The sequence below is a fragment of the Adiantum capillus-veneris genome, chromosome 16 (genome assembly GCF_014529385.1).
Source record: "Adiantum capillus-veneris isolate H3 chromosome 16, ASM1452938v2, whole genome shotgun sequence".
NCBI classification, from domain to species: Eukaryota; Viridiplantae; Streptophyta; class Polypodiopsida; order Polypodiales; family Pteridaceae; genus Adiantum; species Adiantum capillus-veneris.
The window spans coordinates 16,804,816-16,832,208 of record NC_140946.1 but is presented as its reverse complement, the minus strand read 5'-3'; the positions used below and the strand labels follow the sequence as shown (position 1 = coordinate 16,832,208).

At 45.2% G+C, this 27,393-nt stretch overlaps 1 protein-coding gene across 2 annotated transcripts in view; it reads right to left on the bottom strand.

Moving 5' to 3' along the window:
• Positions 1-1,947: 1,947 nt before the first annotated feature.
• The window catches only part of LOC147438625 (E3 ubiquitin-protein ligase UPL1-like), a 48,591-nt gene continuing 23,145 nt past the window's right edge, over positions 1,948-27,393 (bottom strand). The window contains exons 2-15 of one of the 2 annotated variants that reach the window (XM_086484671.1): positions 16,628-16,723; positions 16,315-16,518; positions 8,488-16,233; positions 8,099-8,413; positions 7,823-8,015; positions 7,475-7,737; positions 7,049-7,392; positions 5,677-6,733; positions 5,418-5,564; positions 4,050-4,130; positions 3,752-3,977; positions 3,534-3,673; positions 2,625-2,731; positions 1,948-2,551 (exon numbers count right to left, since the gene is read on the bottom strand). In XM_086484671.1, coding sequence (XP_086340797.1) covers positions 2,449-2,551; positions 2,625-2,731; positions 3,534-3,673; positions 3,752-3,977; positions 4,050-4,130; positions 5,418-5,564; positions 5,677-6,733; positions 7,049-7,392; positions 7,475-7,737; positions 7,823-8,015; positions 8,099-8,413; positions 8,488-16,233; positions 16,315-16,518; positions 16,628-16,723 — 11,022 coding nt within the window. In that variant the 3' untranslated portion in view covers positions 1,948-2,448. Of the gene's footprint in view, positions 2,552-2,624; positions 2,732-3,533; positions 3,978-4,049; positions 4,131-5,417; positions 5,565-5,676; positions 6,734-7,048; positions 7,393-7,474; positions 7,738-7,822; positions 8,016-8,098; positions 8,414-8,487; positions 16,234-16,314; positions 16,519-16,627; positions 16,724-27,393 lie in introns of both variants that reach the window. The other variant, XM_086484670.1, reaches the window with a different exon arrangement.

Here is a 27,393-nt window from a genome sequence, read left to right as displayed (position 1 = left end):
CTGAACAGCAAAATTACGAAGTTAGCCTTGTGTGCTTTAATGCACCAATCTACACACTTCACCGGTTAAAGGGTGAGAAAAGCTAAGATGCGCATGAGTGTGGTGTCCAATGCTCTGGTACAATTGCTTGCTATGGTGCACAAAATTTCCTTCAATAGTGCAAAGTTCTTTGTGTAATTGCCCAATGTTGAGGTTTTAACGCTGCCTTGAGAGAAAGTCTTAGCAACATTATTCTTTAACGCTACCTGCTTAGGTGCTTGATGCTCCAAAAGCTCAAGTGCCTACTTCTTATGAATTCCCACGCTACCTCTTTACAAATCAAGCCTTAGCTTGGTGTGAAGCGCTCGTGCACGCAAAGACGTTGAAGCATACCAACTGTGGAGTGTGTGGGAGCAAGAAGCGTGCACGTGCTACGGAGAAGGAGACAAGAAACAAAGAGTTTACTATGCTATCCAAGGGAACAACTCTTTAAGATGAAGGCCCCAAATGCTGAGTCTATGTCAGAGTCAATGAAGCACGAGTGGTGTGTAGCGGTCAACCACGTGACCAAAAAGAAGTTGGTAAGCATATTTAGACTCTTTTCCTGCAAGTTGGCTGTTCAACATCTCTAAAGCTCCAAGAGAAAGAACCCCAAACAGCTGTGGGTCCAAAGCCCTCCCAAAATAAGCAGTGGTATAGCCCGTTAATATCATAATACACCGTACATCCTCTTCGGCTCCCTCATAGAGCTTGCTAATCGAATCCTCTTTATCTACCCACCCACCTAACTCTTAACCTCAATCGTACCATGAAACCATCTATGTGGAGAGTTGAAAAATGAGTGTGGTAATGTGCCATCCTCATTCCATGGGGTAAAAGGGGTCTAATCCTAGTCCTCCATATCCCACTCCAACAAGTTTAATCACCCGATTTTGCTCAAATCGACCAAGTCTCTGGTTGAGCAGTCCAAATTGTACACAAAGGGATATCGTGTAAGTGTTCATATGAGCAAATCAGCAGTGCCTCTACTGCTAGCTACATAGAGGATGCTAGTGCTACTCGTGAATAGTTATCTCGAGGAAGTTCCCATAGTCTATCGAGGAAAACCATTGCATGGACCGAGGCTTCAACGACCATAGGCGTTACACCCATCTCTGCTCGAATAATCTCGCGGAATCAATGCCTTCGTCCACATCATGCATGATACCATCAAGGCCAGCGGTTGCTCCCAGCCCATCCTGATCTACTAGCTTTGCAATGAAGTCGCTTTCCACAATTTCTTCCAGCGAGAATTTATATGCCCACCTTGCGACACCAAATGGTAATCAAAAATCAAGGATAAAAAGAGACCTAACATGTATTGGTTTCCTTGGTACCTTCTGAGTCCAATGGATGGCTTTTAGAGGTTGTGGAAAATCTTCCTAAGCTAAGAGACTTTTCATTCTTAAAACTATTACAAGCGCAAACAAGAGCCCAAGTCTATATCTGTGAATTCTCTCTGAGTTAACAGCACCCAGTAAGTTTCGCAGTCCCTCCACGCACACCCAACCCAAAAAAAAAAAAAAACTCTTCTTCCCCTTTTTATGCCTTCTGTTCTTTTCTGCTTCCGATTTCATAGGATGCATCTTTATGTTGGAGTGTAGCCTAGCCTATAAAATTACCAGTCGAACCCATTCATTGTTAGACGTAGGTATCTTTGGACATTCAAAAAGGTTTCCTTCTCAACAGTCTCTCTAAAGAAAACTTCACTCCAAATGATTTCAAATCATCAGGTCAACTGCCCATAGCCATGGGAGGGCACTAAACATTCATGGACGAATGCAGAATTCTTTGGATCACATTACTTTGGCCTTTGCAATGCTTGTTGACAAAGTTTGATCAACTTTCAAATGGTGGAGACAGCGTGCTCAATTTTGTTGGAGAAGAACTACAGCACTGCAGTTTCTTAAATTGGCTGATACCTTCACAAAGGGAAAAGATAAGAGAGCTATTTCTTGCCATCATGAACACACAGCACGTCATACAAGCAGATGACACGTCTGTCCAAAGAAAGAAAATACAATCGATCGCTCAGGGAAAAACTACCTCAACTATTAGATTACAAAGATTACATGGAGGACATGCTCTTGCAAGACTCTGTAGGCTTTTCTACAAATAGAATCCTGCATTGCAATGCTGGTGGTCCTCCAAACCTTTTATACAATTGATTCTCAACCGTGTATGTGCTACTGCACGTATGTCGAGGAGATCTCTGTTTTAATAGATATCCTCCCTATAGAGCTCGGCCAAAATTGATGGCAACAGTCATACATGAGTTGCTCACTTCTTCCATCCAGATGCATGGTCCTTATCAGGCAACCCCGCAACAAGTTCGAGGAGCTATAGACCAATATGAGGCCTTCACAGAAGCCATGTCGAAAGCATTACATTACAGCCCAAGTTGCTCAACATGCACAAGCTAAAAATCTGTCAACCAAAACCGAATCCTTCGCTACCCTCATGGATCGCAAGCAGCAATCTCTCTTGTAACTGCTGCTTTGATGAGTACTCCGGAAGATCAAGCTGGTTGAAGCTGCACAACAATTACGCCCATGAAATGTATATTCGAACCAAATTATCCAGTCTTACTCTTAACACATATATACCAGGTGTGCGCTGTTGGTAGACGTTCTGGAGCACCATAAGCCTTGTGAATCTGGCACCTTTGGGGGCCAGATATCCCCTGTAATGCTCGAAAGCCCTCGAGAGGAACCTGTACCATGACTCTTGTTATACAAACTATGAGGAATACCTAGAGAAGCCCGAAGCTATGAAGGCTTCAACCAGGCAACATAAAGATTGAACACAGACAGAATATTAAACAAGCCAAGAATTTATGCACAAAATTCTAAATTACAATCAATATGATCTATGCGATATTCAAGTTCCCATCTTTAAAGACAACTGTTATAGTCCATGCCATAAGTGACGGCATATAATCTATGGACGAGTGTTGGGTTTACAGGCGGATATCAATGCGAAAAGGCCGACCAATGTGGCCGATCACTTGTAAAAGGAGGCCCATAGGTCTCATCCATGAGCCACCACAGGAAGAGTGCTAGTGGAGAGCCAGTGATGTTAAAGCACAAGGTCACCCTGAGGGGGTGACGCAAGGTAGGAAGACCCTTCCCCAAAATCTATGAGGTCTGGGTCACTTATCTTTATTGGTGCATAAGCTACGTCTTTAAACACTGCCCCAGGTAGCAGGTGCTACCTATGGTTGGGTGGTCATCCTAAGTGCGTCCATGGGCAGTCCAGGTAGCTGAGAGATCCTTCTTACGCTTTTCAACCCGAAACAATTGGTGGTGAACCAATAAGCTATGCTTCTCTCATCGAGCACAGAAGAGCGTTCACTCTCTAGGAAACATGCTGAGGCAAATAACAAGCTGCTAGAAGCGTGTGTACCTTAGAAGTACCTTAACAAGAAGCTATGCTTCTGTCAGCAAGCACAGAAGGGTGTTCACTCTCTATGAAACATGCTGAGGCAAATAACAAGCTGCTAGAAACGTGTGTACCTTAGAAGTGCCTGTAATAAACTGCAGCAAGCGAGCCATGTCCTCCTTGCTAAAGTCGTGCACCACCTCCCAGAACCACTGTACAACGGGGGATGCTGCTGTATAACCAGTGTATTCGGTGTTGGCTTTCAAATCCTCCACTGCAGGTTCAACATAAATGTTAAGACTATGCATGGGTCTTCTTTTTTTGAAAAATATCTTTCTATTGAATGACTTACGGTCTATCTCAGGAAGACCACTAATCAAGAGCTCAAGCTCCTTGTCATTGAAAATTGAGATCAAATCTCTATTTACAAGCTCATTGAAGCCTTCCAAAAATGCATTTATTTGGGGACGAATGGCAGTAGTCAGCTTATGCTCAGCATTGAGGTCTACATATTCATGTTTATTCTCCTCTGTGACCCGAATATTTCTGCCTCCAGGAACTAGCTCAACGTCTGTTACCTGTCACCAAAATGCTTATATAAGAGGGAATTTCAGGAATAAAGCAACTACCTCCTTCAAAAGAACCAGTACCTCGGTTTTTTCATATAGTATATGCTTTTCTTCATCTGCATCGACACTAAAGAATACCCCAACCACGTCACTGATGTCATTCTGCACAAAGAGACCATGCAGTCAGAGAAACACCATAGAATTATAACCAGGAGGCCCATGGGGAGGCCTTTGAAGCCTATAAACATGAGTTTCACTCTCAAACAACTTTCAAGATGACGGTAAGGAGCTTTATCTCGACACACTAATATTTCTGCTGAGTCGCTACCATCTAGCAAAGCGGTTTCCATCATTTCTGTGGTGAGTACAGAGAGATCTAGTGACTGTTGGAGCCAGTATTGGCTTCACGCCGTCATCAGTCACCTCACGCACCCTTCAACAATCCTCAAGTCTGATGTGCTTACAGGAGGAACAAAGTTGGCTGATTTGCGGTGAATTGAATGAAAGTAAGAACAAATTGTGGGACTAACTGTGGTGTCATCCTTGTTATCATTGTTCCACTACAATAAGCTTTCGCGTATCTGTCTTCTAGAACTACCTTCCGTCTTTGATTCTTGATGGTCAAGTACCCTTACAAGCAATATGACCTTTCCTTTGACAGTCAAAACAGGACCAAGAATACCACTAAGAAATACATGTTGTCATGTTGTAATAATCTTCTCAATTGGATGGAAGGTTAAGTAATAACATGGTGAAGGGTTCTTGAGCGATCCTTGAGTCCATCGATTATGAAAACAAAACCATTTAGGAAGATTATGCTGTCAGCATTATTCTGATGACATACCAAAACAATTTTTAATCACTTGCGCATGCTGTGCAAACGCTGAAACTCGTGTGGACTGCGTCGTAACGGCGAGCTCATTATCTAAGTCATCTGGCAAAAAGACTCTGTGACGAAACGAAAGTTCACATGGCTTGAACAAAATCTGATGTCTCAAACTGTTTATAAAACCCAAGTGCAGGCATCCACATTCTTATGTAGATTGAAGACCATCTCGCCCCAATGTGCTAGAGTTTCTACCTGCAACTATGCATGTCAGACACCAACATAGTTCAGATTGTAGGCTCAGTTCCACCCTTAATCCTCTTGGGAAAACTGCCTAATGCAACAGCTTGCTTCTGCAAAAAATCATCAAAAAGGTGCTGTACACAAGGAAGCCCTGAGCACAGAATGGGAACACTCTATTCGAGCCAGTTAATGGGACAAAAACAGGTCTTGGTCACATTGCAGGTTACAGTCTGAAAATGTGCAATCCCACTAGGGGCCTGAAAGAGCTGCCTCTTATAAAAATGGTTTGGATGAAAAAGCATGCACCATCTAAAATCACATAAGCTACGAATCCAAATTTTCTATAGCACGTGGTTCATAAGCCAAGCAATCAAGCTAACCTCTAGCATCCATTTAAGGTTTTTGTAGTAGTCTGGATCCACTGCTTCAATGTCATGATAAGTTACTTTCACCCCTAATATATGTTTGTAGAAGGACCTTGTAAAGTACACATCCAAGAGCTGTCCATCGAACACTGCCTTTGCAACCTAGGTGTGTCAACAAGCAGCTATCCAATGAGAGCAAATTGGAGATGGTAGTAATCAAAACAACAAAATGCAATCAATAAGGATTGACACTATTTATGTAAGGCCAACATACCACACGTCCCACAAACTTGAAGTATGATAAATGCTCAGTCTGGAAGACACTGTTGGGATTGGGCTGAAATGTGGATTCATTCCCTACAGTGGTGAACAGCAGTGCTCCTTTGTCAAATATCACGCGTGACAAGATTTGATACCATTCCCTTGTGAGCCCACCTGCATCAATTCCCTCCTCACCCTGGAACTGCACAGTTAGGCGACCTTTCAGCTCATCAACTGTCCTCATCCGCAACTGATTATAAGAATCTTCAAGCACATACGGCCGTCGAACACATATACGGAGGGGATGATGATGATGTTGCTCTTGCTGCTGCTTGATACGAGAACGGAAATATGCTCTTTTATTATCAAATTCGATCAACCTAGGAGTTTTCAGTAAAACAGAGAAAGACTTCTCCAAAAGCGATGGATTCTGGCGAACAAAAGCATTCAGCATCCTTCGATGTTTTTCAGCAAATTTAAAAAATGACATGTCCCCATCAGCTTTCTTTTGAGTGCTTAGTGAAGAGCCACTTGCTTCTTTGATCTCCCGGGCAGTAGCGATCCCGGGCTCCGGATGCAGATACTGCAAAGAGCTTGCCCTAAGCTTCTCAGACAAGACAAAAAATGCCTCCACAAAAGGTAAAACTCTCTGAGTCTCAGGTGGAAGTGGAGTACTGCTACTGCCTGTTGATACAGTTAACACACTGGAAGTGGCAATTGTGCTGCCTAAACAGCCCTCAAGTTTGGCTACACATGAACTAAGCCCCTGCCACAAGGGTTCCAAATCTGTATTCAAATCCCAAACTGTTGAACTCAATTGTTGCGTTAAATCTTCTGTTAGGTTACTCAGGCACTGTAATACTCTCAAAATAGCTCCACCGGCCAAGGAACTTGTACTCAAAACCTTAGCCTCATTACAGCTCAGGGTTTCAAGTTCACAGAGAGCTGGACCACAGAGAATTCTAGCAGAATTCGCTAACTCCTCTTTGAAGAGCCAGCAATGCGCTGGAGCAATAGTAGCTAATTTCTTTAAAACCTCTGCCACACGTGTGTAAGCTGAGTCAGATAGCCTGCATAGTTATGTTATTTTTGTCAGAAAGAATGGTGGAATGTTGTGAACACACGTTATAAAAAACAGTTTCATTAGTCATAATATTGGAAGAGACTGTACTGCGCTAATAAACTATCCAAGCATAATGCTCATTCTACGTTTGTTTAGAAAAACCTTACAAAGAGAGCTTTTGCCCTCTGATGATATTGAACGTTTGTGCTCAGTGCATATTAATGATGGGAAACAGAAAACCATTTCTTTAGGTAGATAACAAAGCAATGACACAGAAAACATTGAAGGTGTTTCCATGAAGTCCGTTAAAGAATAGACCTACCCTGACTGAGCAAGAAGGCTACACAACTTCCGAAGTTCAGCTTCTGGGAGAATACATAGGGTTTCTGAAATGTGTTGCATGCGCTCTGTTCCAGATGTTGATGCCTCACAACTTGAGAACTGTAGATCATCACCACCTTTACCGTGCCTAAAAGACTCTGCGGTTCTTTCGATGCTTGCCTGAAGGTCATCAAGATTTGTGTCCTGCCTAGATGTATTTGGAACATCCAAGGTCGAAGGGTCAGGAACCGGAGCCTTATCTGCAATCTCTCCTCTTTTGGATCGATCAAGCAACTGGCACTCAGTACTGAGGTGATTTGTCACAACTTCAAGCAGCACCATAAGCTGGTTTTAAAATACCTCCATTATGAGAGTAGCACAAAAAATTGGGGTCAGAAAGATGGATACAGTAATTTTACCAAACTACCTGTTCAAGATGGGCGCTGCTTCTAGAATACAAAGGTTGATTCAGCAGTTTTAACAATAATACAAGTGGAATATCTCCTTCTGAGCCGCCAGAAAAGGATCCTGGATCATCTACCAGCTTGGCTTTGCCTTTGTCCTTTTCTTCATCACCAAGACTATGGGCAGACCGTGGCAGGTAAGTAACAATATTGAAATCTGACCCAAGGTGCTTGCTAAGATGAGTAAGAATTTCCAACACGCGCCTGGAGACTAGTGGCGGAACCCCTGCAAGATAAAATAAGACGGCAAGAAATGAACCCCTCTTTTAAGCTGGATTTTGGCTACACATGTTCATGTTTTGTTCACCTACCATCAGAAACTTGTGACCGTGCATAGACCACATTCGAGCGGCAACCATAAAGACGGGAGATTTCACGACTAGTTGAAAAAGAATGTGCTCCAGGCCTGAGCAAGTCCAGCAAGATCTTCACTAAACGGATCCTTGTAAGACCATGAGCACACAAGTTCAGTAAGAGCCTCTGCAGTAGCCCCTTACCAAGTGGCTGCAACAATTTAGACCATTTTTAGGGTATTACTGGAGATCCAACATTGAAAAACCAACAAAGTCATTTTTTCAGATCCCAACCTGGGCAAGGTGCAGCAACTGAAGCAAACACTTCAATCCATCTAAATTGACAAGTGGCTTTCCTTCGACTTGTCTGAACTTGACACCTATGTCTGTAATTGCCCCTCTTCTTTCCATGGACAAACCGGATGTATTTCCAATGGCACGATCCAGACCACCAGGAGGATCATGTCTTCTGATTCCAAACCTGTTTCCTCCTCCAAACAGGCCACTACCTTGATACTGATTCATTGCTCGCTCACGCAACAATTGTGCCTCAGCAAGAAGGGACGGTGGTAAAGCAGCCAGAACTTGATCTGTTGAAGTTAATAAAACCTGAACAAACAGATGCTTGCTATAAAGTGGAAGCTTAGCAACCATGCAAAACAATAAAACCAGAGGAGCATCACCTCTTCTCGAAGCTCTGCTGGGAAAGTTGCTATGATGGATGCACTATCCATTTCCACAGGTTGTCCTTCCGCTTGCTGTGCCTGTATTGATCTCTGATTCCGCTGCTGCAGTAAAACTTCCGCCTGAATGTCTGGCGGGAGGGCAGCTAGAAATTCAGGATCTATATCTTCGGTCGGTAAAGGAGGTGGATGAACAGCCGCAGCTCCCATGCTCTGGGTTTCATGAGTAGCTAAAACCTCGGCACGAAGATAGTCGGGAAGGGCCTCTAAAAATGTTGGGTCAATTGTGTTCACATCTTGACCTCCATTTCTAGAAGCGTCTTCACCCGGTTGAGCACCTTCCTCTGTTGTTCCACAGACAATATCATGTTGCGGAGAGGAGGAAAGGGCAGGAGGTTCACCCTCTTCGCTTTGTCGAGCACATATGCCATGCCCTGCCTGCACATTCCCATCAGTGGTGTCCATATCGCTAGGCACATCTACATTGGTTTCCATTTCCCTAGCTCCATCTACGTCCATATTTGTTTGAACACTCTCTACAGTTGACCTTCTTTCAAGGTCGCTTGGTTCACCTCCATCACCACGGTTTGCAGCAATGCCTATCTGTGCATCCACTCCACAAAGATCAGCTGCAGTTGCATCTAGGTTTTCAGCCCCTCCTTCTCTTGAGACAGCTGCAGACCTTTCGTCTTGAGATTCAGGATTGCAAGCCACACTTTGATTCTCTGAAGGTGGCATAGGTATGTCTTCAAGGGAACCTGCTTGAGCTTCCATTCGCAGATTAATGCTATCTCTGTTGACAGCAGCTTGCTGTGGGGAGGTCTCTGTCAATCTGTCCACTGTGTCAAACTCAAGACCTTCCATTGCCACAGTTGTTTGTCCTGCATCAGCTTGCTCCAGTACTGCTGGGATAAGACTCTGCATATAAGATGTATAATGTCCCTCGATGCACTGAGCAATGGCTGCAGCATGGGCCCCTGTTTGAGGCTGGCCATCATCCGTCCAGGTTCTTAAGCGGCTCTCTGACCGAGCTCCCCTTCTGCCCATCATATAACCAGCCTCCATAGAAAAATCCAATAATGGGGGAAGTGGGACACCTACAGAGCGCTCTCCAAAAAGTCGATTTCCTGCACTTGCTGAAAGAACATGATTGTGCATATAGAATGGACTTACATCATATGCACCCAGCCCAAGCAATGCATCAGCACTACTTGTGAAACTGCCAGATGATGTCCATCCTGCATTGCTACTCAATGCTCCACCATTTAACATGGGTGCAGACAGCCTTGTCAACAATGGATGTTGAAAAGCACCACCATGATCACCCCCTGGTCTCTCAGAATGAGGCCTGTACCCACCAGGAGGTCTGCGGCGATCTGCTGCAGTCGATCTTCGAAAGGAGGTAAATATGTCATTCATACCTTGAAAAGGGTCTCTTGGAAGGTCAATGAAGGAAGCAGATCCATCAGGTCCCAAAACCGGCACATTATTGATCCGTGTCAAGCCATCCCTCCATCGTATTTCTATGACTTGATCTTCCAGCCAATCATCCTCTTCTTCCTCAACCATATCTTCACCATATTCGTCCCCAAGCCCATGATCATCTTGATCATCGACATCAGTGTCAGGCGGAGAAAGATGAGTGACATCTTCTGCACCTTCCATCTCATCTTCATCGTCGTCCTCTTCATCCTCCTCACCCTCGTCTGCATCCATCTCATCATCATCATCATCGTTTTGCCCAGTTTCTGGTCTGTGCTCAATACGGAATGACACCTCAGCGGCCTCTGTCTCAGCACGCTCCAAAACATTCACATCAGTTTCACGTAAAAGGACTCCTGTTTCTGTCTCAGAACTTACTCCATCCATATGAACTGGCAGGTCAGACTCCATAAGGTCGACACTGACAATACGAGTCTCCACTGCCCCTTGGTCACTTAACTGCATTTCATTAAGATCAGAATTATTCAGAGTGGAAACAGCTCCAGATTGAAGAACGCCATTATGAGGCTGCTCTTCTGCTTCAGTGCCTTGAGCTACGCCTCTCTCCTCTACAGCCCCCATGTTCTCACACATCCCTGCAGTTGCATGCAAATGGTCACTAGTAGCTGCAGCTCTGGTTAACGCCTCTAAAGCCCTCAGCAGAGCATTAACAAACTTTACTGCTTCTGGATGGTCCAGATCAATCACATCAAGAGTGCTAGTCAATGCCTGCACTAATCCAGCATCAATCATCGTTTTTGCCATGTCAGCTGAAAATCCGGGAGCTTGAGCATGATTCGATGCATGAGCAGATAAAATGATATTGATCAAAAACACAAATGCTGTTGCTTCTCTACTAGGTGGCTGACGCATGTATTTTCCCCCTTTCACTATATTGTTGGCTGCAGATGTTAGTGCCCTGGAAATCTCAAAGATAACTCTTTTTCTCCCTTCCGCAGAGCGAATGCAGATTGCCAACAGAAAATATGCAGCCTTGACCGAAAGTTTCTCTCTCCATTCATCCTCTGAAATTTTTTCTGCCACCCTTTCAGCTGTTGATGGAAGCAAATTGTGAAGGATATGATGCAAAAGGCCACCATAAACAGAAGATTCTTGGCTTCCTACCCTGCCTTGAACACTCTCCGAATCACGGCGCAGCACAACCCCAACTGCACCAGAGTACATTAAAAGAATTTCTGTCATGAGTTTTAAAATGAAAGCCACCTTAGCTAAACCAGCAGACCTTTCTGATATACTTCCTTGACCAATCATATAAAACTCCTCACACTTTCTTTTTCCTTTGTCCTCATCCTCCACAACTTTTGGCGAAACTAGTCCGGGCGAATGGAGAACCACTTCAAGAAGTTGTTCAATGACTTGTGCAAAACTTTGAGGAACTTTTTTATGATGGCTCTTACTAGGCTTACTTGCAAGGTCCTGGGCTTTAGAAGTTCCATCCAATTTTGACTTTTCTCTCTCTCTTTCTTTGTCATCTTTGTCTTTATCCTTGTCTTTTTCCCTCTCTTTATGGAGAATAATTTGAGTTTGCCCATTAACATTCTCAATTTTGCACACTGAAGCCGAAGCCACCATGAAAATAGCTGGATTTCGTAAAACAACAGGTGCAAGTGCTGTCAGAAACATTCTGGGAGTCATGTGTCCATGGTGCTGAGGTGAGGCTGTGAGTGTATGCCTTATCTCTAGTTCCATGGCCTGCTGTAAAGTTTGTGGATCCTCCAGGAGATGGCGAATGATTACAGCCGCCACATTATCAAAACCTGGAAAGAGCGATCGCCTTGGAAGGTTCAAAATAGCAGTCAAGCCTCCTGACTCCATAAATTGCATTGCCACTGAATTTGTTTTAGTTAGCCTTGCACAAAGCTGAAGAACAGCTTGCACTGAGGTTGCTGGAATATGAGAATTGAGAAAATTGCAGGCAATGGTCATGGCATGATGCTGTTCATCCAGGGACATAAAGCCAGTGAATCTCCCAAGTGCAGTCATAAAGTAGTCTGCACTGTCCGCACCATTGAACTTAGACTTCTCATTTGATAAGGAATCATTAGCAGCAACTGTAATAGCAGATTCTTGCTGATCGTTTGATGCATTCTGTCTGTATTGCAGAAAAAGGTCAAGGACTAACAGCAAAGCAGTTGTCCATTTTGGAGCAGCAACTGATGTTTCTAAAACCACCTGTGGGTTAAAACCTGATAGGATATCCAAAACAATGGATACTAGACCTTGTTCTGCACCTATCTCTCGTGCTGCCGCATCCTCACTCAAAATTACTGCCAAAAAATGTGAGACTACAGAAAGCACTGAAGTATCAGAATCAAGATCATCTTTTGGGCATGATTTCAATTGAGAAATCAAAAAGCTCACTACCCTGACTCGGTCTTGCCCCTTATTGCGATTGCAAATTGTTACAAGAAGGTCTGTGAGAGGAAACACTACAGCGTCAGTATTCTGCACTAGACTCAAGCAAATGCACAATATGTCCTCCACAGCTGGAGTCTGTGTAATATTCTCTTCGTCCGTGTTGTCTGTAGCTACATTGGCCTCACCTTCAGCATCAGCTGAAGCATCTGAACTCCCTAAAGATAAAGCCAAAGCACGAGCTAGCTCATCATCTTCCTGCGGTTCTTCAGGATGGCTAAACAGCCATTCCATAGCCATCTCTACACTATTTGTCACTACTCGCCTTAATGCCTCTTCAGCTCTCTCCCTTGAGAATCCCATCTCAACAATCATGGAAATGGAGGATTCATCTGGTGGAGGGCCTAACATTCGGTTGCCAGCATTCCTATGATCATTTGAATCATTTAATCCCGAGTATATATGTGTAAGGATAGAAGTTACACCAGAAATGAAATTGACACCACATTTGGCAAATAAGGGATGACTCCAAACAGGAAGTACAGCCTCCAGCACCCGTGACTGTAATCTTTGCACTAAAGTTTCTGGATCCCTTGGAAGAGCAACTGCCCCATCTGCAACTTGTTGAACAAGTATCTGAGACTGTGAAGACAACAGCAATGAAGGGGTGACAAGATGTTCCAGTAGTTTTAAGAAACATTGCAAGGTTTCCAGCACAGATGTTTTCTGGTTGGCAGAACCATTTTTACACTCACTATCATCCTCTAAGGGCATTTCAGGTGCTTGCAAAACTGACCACAGCAATAGATTTACTTCTTGAAAAGACTGCAGCAGACATCCAAAAACATCATGTGCATAGAAGCTGTTCAGAAGTAGCATATTACAAGTATGCCTACGATTGTCAAACAATAGGAGCAGTATATCTTCGATAAGTTTCCTAAGATAATGGCATTTGGGTATCTCAGACTTCATGGAGTTATAAGGATGATAAAAAGTCAAATTGTCGTGTAAGAGTTTCGCCATACTTGATGCAATTCCCCTAGGGACTGATCCAGGAGAAACAGCATCATCACGTCTGCGTGATGGCACCACCATTGACTTCCCCAATGCTGCAAATAAACCACGGGCAGAAGAAACAAGTCGTGTTACTACCTCAAAGTTGACAGACTCAGGAGATTTGCGTTTAAGAATATCCAAGGATTGAGACCCTTCTCCAGTACTGGTGGCTGCCTCCATATCCACTTGCGGAGCTTGAACCGGAGCATGCCGAGATAAACGGCGTAGCCTTTGTGAAAAAAATTCAGAAACTGAGCCCTGCTCCCTTCGTGTTCTACGGTGAAACCCATCACCAGCAGCCAGTAAAGGAAAAATTTCTGGCTCCGGATCCCAGTGAGAGCTTGTACCATCCCGTATGGACACAGGATTGATATACTGCACAGTCGTGAAAAGATCTTCAGCACCTTCCCTACCACCAGGAAAATGAGTAATAGCAGCTGGAGCATTTCCTGACTCTTCCTTTTTTAAATCAGCTTTCTCATCATCAAGCAAAGAAACTTGCCAAAGGACTGCTTGATAGACTTTGCCGACATCAGACAAAATATTTCCCTGACCAGTGTTCAGCTCAGTCATCATGGTATTGGTGCTCCTCACAAGCACTGCCGCAAGTGAAAGATACAATTCTGTGGAGGACAGGTGACGTATCAATCTTTCTTTTTCCAGAGTTTCCAATTCAAAAAGCTTGGCGCAATCCAGCTTACTCAGTGCCTCTACACTTAAAGTGAGACTGTCCCTCAATGCAGCACAGACAGCACAAGACAAAGAGATGGCATGGGTGGGTGAAAAGGCTCTAAAAGCTGATGACATACTATGAGCAACTGTGGACCCACCAAATGATACAGGAAGATTAGGCAAGGAATAGAGTCTAAGAAATGCCTCCACTCCTCCTTTTTCAACAAACACTCTACTCGTTTCTGCGTTTTGTAACAGTGGTTCAAGCAATCTTGCAGCATTTTGCATGTACTCCAAAACATAAGAGTCTGAATTTGAGGTTTCAGCTGTAGCCCCTTCAGACTTTTGCTGTGGTACTTCACTGATGTCTGACTCCATAGGAACTGGGATACTTCCATTCCTCTCTTCTTGTGAAGGTGCAGCAGCATGGTCACCAGCACCTCCAATTACAGAAATAGTGTCCAGTATTGCTATACAAGCTTCTACACCATCTTCTCGAAGAACTGGTGCATGCCGCATCAACTCATCCAAACCAGAGGCTAGTAAACTGGGAGTTTCATTCGATAAAGCTCTGAGATATAACTTGGAAGTGAAAATCTTTACCAGGCACCCCAAAGCGTTACACTCCTTGACGTTTTCCAATCCCCTGTTGTTGAGACATAAAGCATCAAGGGTGTGAGGAATACAACTAACAGCCTCGGACGATGTTAGCACTCCACTGGTCACCGCCTCCAGAAAAGCCTTGGGCAATCCTACCAAGTCAAGAGCTGAAAAACCTGTTGGGTCCTTGTGGATAAGATCGCTCATCAATGATGCTGCTAGGGCAAAAACACCACCACCAAATTCCTTAGCATGCCTAAAAATAGTGCAAAGGCATGAAGCCAGTGAATTCTCTTCAGATCCATTGATTCTTCCAGCATTGCCTGGTGCATATGTCCCTAGAGAAATGGCTCGCAATAATACCTTGAGCAGCCATCTTGAATGATATGACACGACTGCCTCTGGAGATGGAAGAGGGCTCTGCTGCCCATCATCAGAGACAGGCACTTTGCCTCTTTCCAACCTAGCTACTTCTTGTTGACATCTGCTTGCATTTTCTTCCACAGATGCAATTTCAAACTTGAGTCTAAAGATGGCATCATCGAGTCCTCCCAAATCTCGAAACAGTGTTGCTGCTGGGTTGCTATAATCCATAAATGCCTCAAGAATATGTACACCTGAAGCAACCAAATGCGTGTGTAGAGGAATTGTGTCCTTCAAAAGGGGAAGCAGGGTAGGAATAAGACCACATTCTCGCAAAGCAGCACATCCAGCAGAAGAAGAAACCAAAACTGTAACGAGGTAAAGAAGGGCTTCCACAAAACAAATAGAGCAACTGTAGTTTAAGCCCCTTAAGAAGGCAACTGCATTTTGGACAAGAGTTGGCAGAATACCACGATTACCCCCTGCACTAATGGCACTCAAGATACTTGATTGCCGTTGGCGATCATGTGCCTGTGCTGCTAATGCTAAAACTGCTAAAAGACGGATGTCCTCTGGCACAGTGTCCTCACAGTGGAGCAATGAAACGAGCTCACTGATGAATTCAGGCTCATTGTTAAAGAAAGCAGTCAGATCCTCCGAATCAGGATTAGACTGCACGAGGACTGTAAAAGCCAGAAGACGAATCGAAAGATATTGCCGCCGAGTATTTATATTAGAGAACGTCTTTGCGAAGCGCAGCCGAGTGAGAAACGAGAACCGTAGATGACTTGGCACTTTATTTTGATTGACCAGATCATAAAAAAGATCAAGGTCACTTCGATCATCATCATGCAGATCCTCCATATAGATAGTCTGCAGCCCATACAACTTCGGCTCATTCTCATCACTATCAGATTCTGAAGATGAATCTAAATAAAATTCAAAGTGTAGTGTAGAGGCCAGCCTAGCAGCATTCAAATCACACTCATTCTCTACTGCACAAGCCACTAATCCAAGACCTTCTTCTTTAACCCCCCAGCCTTGACACAGCGAAAACAACTGTGAGTTCAGCGTATGATCCCCGTGCCATCGGACTGCTCGATTGGACTGTACTGGCTTCTTCACAAACGCAGCAAGGGTTTGCAGTGAACCAATCACCACCTCAGCATCCATGGAAGCAAGGAGAGAAGATAGGTGCTGTCAATAACAGAAAGATTCTCTGTTAAAAATAGCCTTGCATTTTAAAGCAAGGGAACCAACATCCTCGGTATAATGTACCTCATAAGAGCTGTAACAGTGTTTATTGATACAATTTTCAAGAATGATGCGTGTCACCCTGAGAATTTGCAAAACAGCTTCTCTCGGAAATGCATGAGACTGACTGAACTCTCCTTCTAGATGAAGATCCTTTCGTGGCCGAATGTGACTCTCATAAAAAGAATCGAAATGATTCATAAGTTCCACCCAGTGGTAGAAGTCCCCCTGGACAAAATTAGAAAGTTAAGAGGGGTTTATTTGCACATATATAAAGCAGTCTCTCTCCACTGCAAATATCCTGTAATCAAAAGCCATCCAATAATGATAAAGTTACCTTGTCATAATCCCAACTAAATTTTGCAAGAGGAGCTTCGATGTCCTCCAATGGAAGACTTGTCACACTAATGATGAATGCTTGTATCTTTTGGGGCTGTGAAAAGAGAAAAGAAAACCACGATCGGAAAATCAGCTAGTAAAACAAAAAAAAAAAAAGAGCTCGGACAAAAAACAGCAGCATGATTATTTTAAGTGCTTTTTCAAAATTTCAGAGTGCACCATCCATTACGAATCAAAATGGAACGGCTACAAAGACATTTGACAGCTGCAAAAAATCTGTATAGTGAGAGAACATACATAAACCCAGCTTTTACACAATAAGCGCAGGATTGCTTACTGGTGCATTGCATCCAAGTGGCAGCCACTCACGTCACAAGGGAATCGCTGGATGAACAAAACTCAAGCAGGGAAAAAGCAGGTCATAAAAAAGCACTGGCAAATCGGCAGAGCCACAAACAAGGAAAATAGACAAAGTTTAAGGAAAACAGAAAAAGTTTACGCACACCCCCCCCCCCCCTCTCTCAGGTGAGGATAGATTCACGACCCATATTGGGCACCCATTGTATCAATGATCACACATACCCCACACAGTTCCAGCTAGTAGCACTTCTAGATCCATTTTAGTCTCTCTTTTTTTGTATCAGACATGGTCTCAGATTCACCAGTTTGTAACGGATTGGTCTCATAGGTCATTTTAGCCTTTTGAAGACGTTGAATGGCCTACAAAGATTTCCTGCTGCGTGAGGCTTCACATGCTTTCCACACAGACATGGAGCCAGCACGGTAGATTATTTCATGGCACAACCGAGCCTCATCTCTAGTATCCAGGATCTCATAGTTGCGCCCAGACTTGTGGGGGTAGCAATGGATCATGCTATTGTGTCGCTGACCATCTCTTTCCAGTTCAGTGTAGCACACATTCCACGAGTAGCAGCCCCTACTCGCTACACCTTCACGCAGGAGACGGATTCTGTATACATAGACGGGATTTACAGACGCCTATCCACTTGAGGAGCCAGGACGACCTCTGGAGGAGCTTACTACCATACTGACACAGACATTACAAGATGCAGCAGCAGAGGCATACCCACACACACAGCCTGAGCAGAGACGTCATTCTGGGAGCATGCCTTAGAACCATAGTTACAAGGAACGGGAAGTCGGAACGGGGAACGCGGAACGGCAACTGCCACAAAATGCCATTCCCTGTTACGAGTACTCATGTTTGAAACACGAAACAGGGATTCGGAATGGAAACTTAGAATGGGAACGCGGAACGGAGACCTAAAAACGGCCATTCCCTGTTACTATGCTCAGAACAACTGGTATGATGAGAAATGCCGTCAGACTAGAGCTAGACTTCAGAGGGAAGTCCTTTTGGGGGACATCACACACAGACAATCACAGATTGACTTCCAACGCCTAGTGCGGCGGAAGAAGAGGGCATTTTTGGCTCGACTAGAGCAGGATCTATACCAGCTATTCTTGAGTCAGGACTCGCGTGAGGCATGGAGGCTCTTTCATGAGCAGTCTCCCCTCCCCTTCCATTACCTCTACAAAGACCTGGGGTCAGTACGCATCATCTTTGTAGTATGTACACAGTTTCTGGACAGCAGCCCCTTCCCGACCCCCCGATCAATGCCCACACACATGTGCTTTTTTCACCGCTGAGATGGTGAAGAAGGCCATTGACAGGATGAGGAATGGGAGAGCATATGATCATGATGGCTTAGTGGCTGAGCATTTCATGCATGCCAGAGATCTACTAGCAGAGCTTCTAGCAGTATGTTTAACCGTGCCATGTGTGAGGGCTTGCCTGATACTTGGAGCCTGTCTACGATCGTACCTATCTTCAAGTCAGGAGACCCTATGGAGCCTAGAAATTATCGCACTATCATGATTGGAAACACATTGGCACGGTTGTTCGCATCCATTCTTGAGCAACAGCTGAGTAGATGGGCAGAGAGGGAGGGAATGTGTGCTCAGGGTCATCATCGAGGAAGGCAAATCCCGTGGGAGACGGATCTATTGTAGCTTTGTGGATTTCCGCAAAGCATTTGACACAGTACGCAGAGCTAGATTGATGCGCAGATTACAGGAGATGGGAGTACCCACAAAGCTCATTTGGGGGATCATGGCACTGTACAAATCAATAGTAGGGCATGTACGCACCTCAAAGGGTCTATCTACACCAGTTCACTCCACTATTGAGGTGAAGCAGGGATGCCCGCTCTCTCCTACTCTATTTGGTATGTATGTGGATGAGGTTCCTGACTACATTGAGAGAGATGGTGATAGAGGTGCACCGCTGGCAGCGACATGGATTCTGCTAGTGTTATATGCTGATGATATTGTGTTGATCTCCGACTCTCTCCGAAGGGGATGCAACGTCACTTGGATGCTTTGCATAGGTTTGCCCATGAGAGTGGCTTGTCTGTCAACCTTGGTAAAACCAAGGTCATGGTATTTAAAATTTTAATACCACCCCACAGTGGATCAAGAGGTCAGCGCCCGCATTCACATATAGCCAGGAGACGGTAGAATATACAGATGCTTACACTAACCTTGGAGTGGTTTTTAGTGGACCAGCATTTTCTTTGAGGAGAGCAGCAGAGACTAGACTGACCAGAGCCCATTCGGCATTGGGGAGTGTCACCAGGAGGTGTATTTTTCCTGTTGCCTTCCGTAAATAAGTACTAGATATTTTTATTTATTTTATTTTTACTTGTTTTCCCCAGAACCCTTGAAAAGGTGCAAGTGGACATTGCATGGCCAGTGTGAAACGGCTGTGGCCGAATAGGTTTCTCACAGTGGGAGTCTGGGTCGGTCAGTCTCAAACTGGTCGAGCCAAGTAGCACTGAATTCTGATGAGTATGGAAGCCTGTGTGCGCCAAATGAAGTCTGGGCCACTCGGAAAGTCACTTATAACTTTATAAGTCAGTGGGAACTAGAGAATTAACTCAAAAGGGGCAAACTGGACACATGGCGGCTTCTGGAGAGTTTGCTACTTCCAGCTGAAGAGGGGGCGCCCAATTTGAGAGAGGAGGCTGATTTTTCATCATAAGTGAGCTACAATGTGTGTGTGAGTAGTGGGTGCATGTCTACGGCTTTTATGGAAAGCTTGCCTTCTCCTCTGTCTCATGTAGCACGATGACTTGCTCTCGTGCATCTCTCTCTCCCCTTTGGCACATATGGTAATGCCCCACTAGTTGGGCTACTCAGTTGAACATGTACAGTTCTGGGGGTTTATGCGCGTTTGCCAAGGCAAGAGCGTTCTGAACAGGAACCGGATTAGCTAATTGCTAATCTCCCGCAGGTACGCACAGTTCCATCGCGAAAGATTGCAAGTTCGGAGAGTTTTCTCGCGTGAAAACTCGTCCAATTCACAGGGGAACTGTCCCATTGCGTGCGGGAGCCCTTGGGACACGCGTAGGCGCGTTCGCTCCACTAAAAACGATCTGAAACAGCGAATTACAGCCTGCTGTGTTTTTCTGTAGGTTTAGGGTTTCGCACCTAAACTGCAAGGGAACACCGGGGGAGCCTCGTGAGAGCCTTGGGATGCGTATACAGGCTTTTGGGCACCCGGCAGTGAAAAACAAGGAATTACAGCCTGCTGAATTTCTGTGACAGCTCACTAGAAAGCTTCCAGATACGAGGGAATCCGTCCTAGACAGGTGCTTTTGACGTACAGGGGGTTTTGTACCGTTATGCTGCGAAAATCAGGTCGAAAACCTGCGTTTTCAGCCCTCGCCAGGTTTGGACAGCTTTGTGAAAGCTTGTGCGAAGTGGTCGGATCGTCTACCTTAATTTGAATAAAGAAATACCGAAAGGGGCGCCAGTCTTTGGGGCCTACAGGGTGTCGGTCTCGTGTGCGCAGTGACATTCTAGTCGCTGGACGCAACTGTGTTCTCTTCCCTTCTCAATGCTCTGTGTAAAGTTAACAGGTGATTGAAATAGTACCGCCCTCTACGTTGTACAGGCCGGTTATATGGTTCCATCGACGGGATAGTCACTTTTTCTTCAAAAAGTGCAGCGTGGATTGTTGTGGGTGAAAGCAACACAGAGCTTGTCGTTATGGCAGAGAAGAGAGACCAAGTACCTGAAGAGGGATCTTCCTCACATGGCACGGAGAAAGTTCCTTCAACTCTTCAAGAAGAGGACAGGTTGTTTAGAACTCAACTGCGTTGCTGCATGGACATGTTTCAGCAGTTGGCTAACAACCCAAGGATATAGGAGTTTTTACAGCTCTGACATAGGGTTTTCAGCCTCCTACACAGGGCATGACTGAGCCGTTACAGGAAAAGGAGATTTCCAATGCGCAGAGGACTCATGATGCTCGAGGGAAAGCCCATGTGGTTGAGCAACTAGCGAAGTCCAATGATCCAAAGTAGCTTGCTTTAGCTAGACAGGAACCGTTTGTGAATGGTCAAGGGAGTAATGAACACGCTATGCGCCAGACCCTTCCATTACCTAATACTCATCCTGGTTATTTTGGAGGTGGTTCAGTGTTTCAAGCTATGGCTGGACCTTCCACAGGTTATATGCCAGGGAATGTGTTCGGGACAATGCAAACAGGCATGGGTAACCCTATGTACGCGAACATGGGTGTCCAACCAGGTTTTCAAGATGCCTATGGCCAGTTTCGAGTGCCTGGAACACAATTTGGTATGGCTGGTTTTTCGCAGCAATACGTACCAAATGCAGATACCACAGGTAAAACAGTTGATGCGAGTGCTGGAATGAACAACCATGGAGCACCACTGTTACAAGTACCTGTTTATGATAATGTGGCTCCTTTGAGTCAGCTTAAGGATTACAAGGAAGGTGGGCAGGGAGTGAAGTTTGAAACTTTCAGAGGAACTGAGGATCAATTGAAGGCTTTGACCTTCATACAGCAGTTCGATGTAGCTTATGCTGGAGGAAACTTCACGGAATCTTCAAAGATACGCAAGGCTGCCACTTTCTTGAAAGGGAATGCGCTTCAATGGTGGACCGCATTGTTGAACCAGGGTCAAGCCCCAACAACGTGGGTCCAATTCAAACAGCTTTTTGCGTCTGCATGGTTGACAAACACTTTTGAAGTGGATGTGATGACAGAATGGCACGAGTTGAATGCTAAACAGTGTGCGAATCTGGAAGAGTACAATAAACAGTTTTGGGCCGCACTGCTGCCAATCACCTCTTACAAGTTTGTGCCATTGTCAGAACAGATTGAGAAGTACTGTTGCGGATTGCCCAAGAAAATCAGGGACTATTGCACAAAGACTACTGTCACGAATATGTTTCAGTTGATAGAGAATGCAAGAGTGGCCAGCAATCTGTCGAAGGTAGATTCCGATGGATTTAATAGCCACAAGAAAGGATCCCAGGGCAAATAGTTTTCTGCCAAGGGCAATGTTGCAACAAAGCCTTCTGAGCCTCCCACAAAGAAGCCCTCCACTGAAGAAGGTGATACGTCCAAGAAGTAGTCTAAGTCTTCTTCGGGACGAGGACAAGGACAAAAGAGGCATTTTTCTGGCAAAACTTTTGAAGAACAGAAAGCTCTTAGGGAGGCCAAGAAATGCTACATTTGTGAACACGAAGGACATTTTGCAAATGAATGCCCACAGAAGAAGTCACAGGATAAGGATGACAAGTCAGACCATAAAGGGAAGAAGCCAAAGCCAAGTGCAGGACTTGTTCCAGATTTGGTTGGAGACCAGCCACAGAGCTGTGCAGAGCTTGGGGCAAAGTTAGAGACCAGACAGTGCTGGTTTTCTTTGATCCAGGAGCCCGTGCAAATTTCATATCACCAGAATTGGCATCAAAGTTGGGCATTCGTGCAGAGGAGATGGGTATGACAGGGGAAGCAGGTTTGGCATGCCCAGGTGATTCAGAGCCCGCTACTCCCATTTTGGGGAAGCTTCGTCTGCACATTCAGAGCTATGTGGATGCGGAAGAATTTCATATTATGCCACTTGAGGGTTGTGATGTGTTACTGGGCATCCCATGGTGTTACAGGTTGCATGCTATGGTGGATACTTACAACAAAAAGATTACCCTTGTACATAGAGGAAAGACTCATGTCCTTGATGTAAAGCTTAAAGGCGAGTCTGTTCCAATTGTTTCTGCTTCTGCTATTTCATCTGTAATAAAGAATAATCTTTCTGCGTACTTGATCTTTGCAAAAGAAGTACCTCAAGTTGTATCTGATTTGTCTACCTTAGATAAAGACAGGTCAACTTTTTTGAGTGGTTTCAGTGATTGTTTTTCGGACTCTTTGCCAGGGGAGGTACCTCCTGAGAGACCTGAGGATCATACCATAGATCTTGTGCCAGGTTCTAGTCCACCGAATAGACCACCATACAGGGTTAGTGCAGCCCAGCAGAAAGAGATTATGAGTCAGGTCAACGAGCTTTTAGAGAAGGGGCTGATTCAGCCCAATTCATCCCCTTTTTGTTCGCCTGTACTCTTAGTGCAGAAGAAGGATGGTTCATGGCGCATGTGCATTGACTATCGCGCCTTGAATAAGAATACCATCCAGAACAGGTTCCCCATACCGAGGATAGATGACATTCTTGATCGGCTTGAGGGAGCGTCATTGTTTACAAGGATAGACCTAAAGAGTGGCTACCATCAGATACGCATTAGGCCAGAAGATGTCCATAAGACTGCGTTCAGGACAACATTTGGTCTCTATGAGTTTCTTGTTATTCCATTTGGTCTCACAAATGCTCCGGCCACGTTTAATAGAATGATGGACAGAATTTTTAGACCACATAGAAACTTCGTGGGTACCTTCTTTGATGACATGATTGTCTATTCGAAGTCCGAAGAGGAGCATAGGGATCACTTGACTGCAGTTTCAATGAGTTACGTAAGAACAGGCTACTCATTAATGCGAAGAAGAGTGAATTCTTTTTGCAAGAAATTCACTTCCTTGGGCACATTGTTTCAAAGGATGGGGTACGCATGGATCCCGCTAAAGTGGAAGCAACTAGGTCATGGCCAGACTTGAAATCCGTACATGACATTCGAAGCTTTCTAGGCTTATGTTCCTACTACAGGAGGTTCATCCGAAATTTTGCTGAGATTGCTTCTCCACTCCATGCACTACAAGCAAAAGGAGTTACTTTCAAGTGGACAGCCAAGGAAATTTTAGCGTTCAAACACTTGAAAGAGAAGCTGACTTTAGATCCGGTAATCATTTTGCCAGATCTTTCGAAACCTTTTGTGGTTCAGTGTGATGCGTGTGGCCATAGTCTTGGTGCAGTGCTAATGCAGAATGGCCAAGTAGTCGCATATGAGAGCAGAATTCTTTTGAAGACTCAAAGAAACTTGCAAATCTATCAGAAAGAATTGCTGGCAGTAATTCATGCTCTTTGGAAACACTATCTGCTAGGGGCTGATTTTGTTGTCCAAACGGATCATCAAACCTTGCGATATTTTCTCACACAGACGAAGTTGTCTGAGAAGCACATGCGATGGGCAAACATCTCGAAATGACTGTAGCATTTTGGTCTGATTGATCTCGAATAAACATGGTTGCAATAGGGGTTAGTCAATCGGACATCGATGAGGTCCCAATTGGACCTAGATGTGATTGCTAGCTACATTGCCGATAAATCATGGTCTAAGATCTGAATGAATGTTGAATGTCATGTGATGTCCTGTGATGTCGTGTGATGTGACTGTCGATTTTGTACATGTGCTAGATGTGTGTTCCTAGTACGTAGGTACTAACAGTCAGTGTTTGCTAAGACGGTTTATGGCTTTTGTCGGTTTTGCAGGCGTAATCGCGGTCGATTACAATGCTTTCAAGAGGGCGGTATGTCACAAAGTGATGACGTGGCGGACAGCAGAAACCCTAATTTCTGCCAGAAACCCTAAAATTCCTGCAAACCCTAATTTCTGCCAAAAACCCTAATTTCCGGAAATCGCGGAGGCTTGAAAAAAAAAATTTTGGAAAATGATGAGCGACGCGAATTTTGCTTTTTTTTATAAAAAAAGAGAAAAGACTCTCTAAGAGAGAGAGAGAACTGATGCTTTTTATTTTACAAGCTTTTGGGGCTTTGCTTTTGGGCATCCCTTGTAACCTTTAAATTAGTGGTGAGGGCCTCACTTCTCAGAGCATCTGGACGCAGAGTCTGAGAGTGAAACCCTAGCCACTCTCTTGTACTTTGACTGATTAATATAAAAAGAAATACCGTAAGGGGCGCCAGTCTTTGGGGCCAATATCCCTAGGCACGGAACTCCGCCAGGCCAGTGCAAATCTATTGTGATCTGTGAATTGTTTTGAAGTGGTTATTTGGTGCTGTCGCGATTGATTTTTGACTTGGAGTGTCCAATTCTGTTACACATCTTTCTCGGGGATGATCTCACCCTCTCGCAGATCGCTCATATGCAGGAAGTAATGTCGGAGATTAGAGCGGCAAGGGAAAAAGGCAAGATCGCTTTTTACCGAGACGGAAAAGTGGTAATACTAGAACAACGCTCCACATGATGGTGCGAGAATTATGGGACCACCCTCAAAGTAGCTGCCTGGAACTGCAAGATCTATGCGTCTTGATGTGGGTGCCTTTGAGGATAGCTTTACTGGAAGAGACATCATCTTTTACTCTCAGACACACCAGGCCCCAGGGCAATCCATGCCTCACATCAGTCGATACAGGTGGGAGACAGCCTACAGACAGGAGACACGCTCAGAGCACAGAGGGCGGGGCTCGGGGGGAGTGGCAGTGTTATTTAGAGAGGATCTGCAGCCACTGATACATATAGCCCGCAGGGACGAGCAAGCTAGGTACATGTGGGTGAGACTGAAAGCAGAGATAGGCAGATACCTCTATCTAGCTATTTGCTACTTTCCCCCGAGTACATCAGTTTATGCATCACCCAGAGGACAATCCCCTTTCTCTATTTTGGATGATGACATATGGGAGTTCTCCAGGGACGGTGACATTATCATCCTAGGGGACTTCAATGCTAGGACTGCCCATCACCAGGCAGTGTTTTATGATACTTCAGAGGAGATGCTAAGAGAGCTAGATGTTGCAGAGACGGAACTTTCCAGACTATCACACGATGTGGAATGTATTGAGTATGGGCGACACCTGATAGACATGGGCACTGCACATGGATTGGCCATCTTGAACAGCCTACAAAGATTTCCTGCTTCGGGAGGTTTTACATGCTTCCCACACAGACATGGAGCCAGCACAGTGGACTATGTCATGGCACACCCGAATCTCATCTCTAGTATCCAGGATCTCACAGTTGAGCCCAGACCGATCGGGGTGGCAATGGATCATGCTCTGGTGTCGATGACCATCTCCTTCCAGTTCAGTGTAGCACACACGCCATGAGTAGCAGCCCCTACTCGCTACAGATTCACACGAGAGACGGATTCTGTATACATGGACGGAATCTACAGACGACTATGCACTGAAGACCCGGGGCGACCTCTGGAGGAGCTAACTACTATACTGACACAGACATTACATGAGGCAACAGCAGAAGCATACCCACACACCCAACCTGAGCAGAGCCGCCGATCAGGGAGCATGCCTCAGAACAGCTGGTACGATGAGGAGTGCCACCAGACTAGAGCCAGACTTCAGAGGGAGGTGCTGTTGGGGGACGTCACTCACAGACAGTCACAGATTGACTTCCGACGCCTGGTGCGGCGGAAGAAGAGGGCTTTTTTGGCTCGACTCGAGCAGGATCTATATAAGCTATTCTTGAGTCAGGACTCGCGTGGGGCGTGGCGGCTCTTTCATGAGCAGTCCCCCCCCCCCTGCTATTTCCTCCACAGAGACGTGGGGGCAGTACGCATCATCTTTGTACAGAGTACCTGGACAGCCGGCCCCCCCCAACCTCCCCAATCCATGCCCATACGCATGTGTCTTTTTCACTGCTGAGATGGTGAAGAAAGCTATTGACAGGATGAAGACTGGGAGAGCATATGATCATGATGGCCTAGTCGCTGAGCATTTCATGCATGCCAAAGACCTACTAGCAGAGCTTCTAGCAGTTATGTTTAACCGGGCCATGCGTGAGGGCCTACCAGACTCTTGGAGCCTATCTACGATCGTACCTATCTTCAAATCAGGAGACCCCATGGAGCCTGGGAATTATCGCACTATTATGATTGGGCACACACTGCCACGGTTGTATGCATCCATTCTGGAGCAACAGCTTAGTAGATGGGCACAGAGGGAAGGGATACGTGCAACTGGGCGAGCAGGATTCAGGAGAGGCTTCTCTACTCTTGACCATATCCTAACACTCAAGGCCATCATCGAAGAAGGCAGATCTCATGGCAGACGGATCTATTGTAGCTTTGTGGACTTCCGCAAAGCTTTCGACACGGTACCCAGAGCTAGACTGATGCGCAGACTACAGGAAATGGGAGTACCCACAGAACTCATTTGGGGGATCATGGCATTGTACAGATCATTCGTAGGGCATGTACGCACCCCGGAGGGACTTTCTACACCGGTTCGCTCCACTATTGAGGTGAAGTAGGGCTGCCCGCTCTCTCCTACTCTTTTTGGTATGTATGTGGATGAGGTTTCTGACTACATTGACAGCGATGGGGATAAAGGTGCTCAGTTGGCAGGGACATGGATTCCACTTTTGTTATATGCTGATGACATAGTGTTGATCTCCAAATCCCCACAAGGAATGCAACGTCAATTGGATGCTTTGCATACGTTTGCCCACGAAAGTGGTTTGTCTATCAACCTGGGTAAACCAAGGTTATGGTGTTTAATACCACCCCACAGT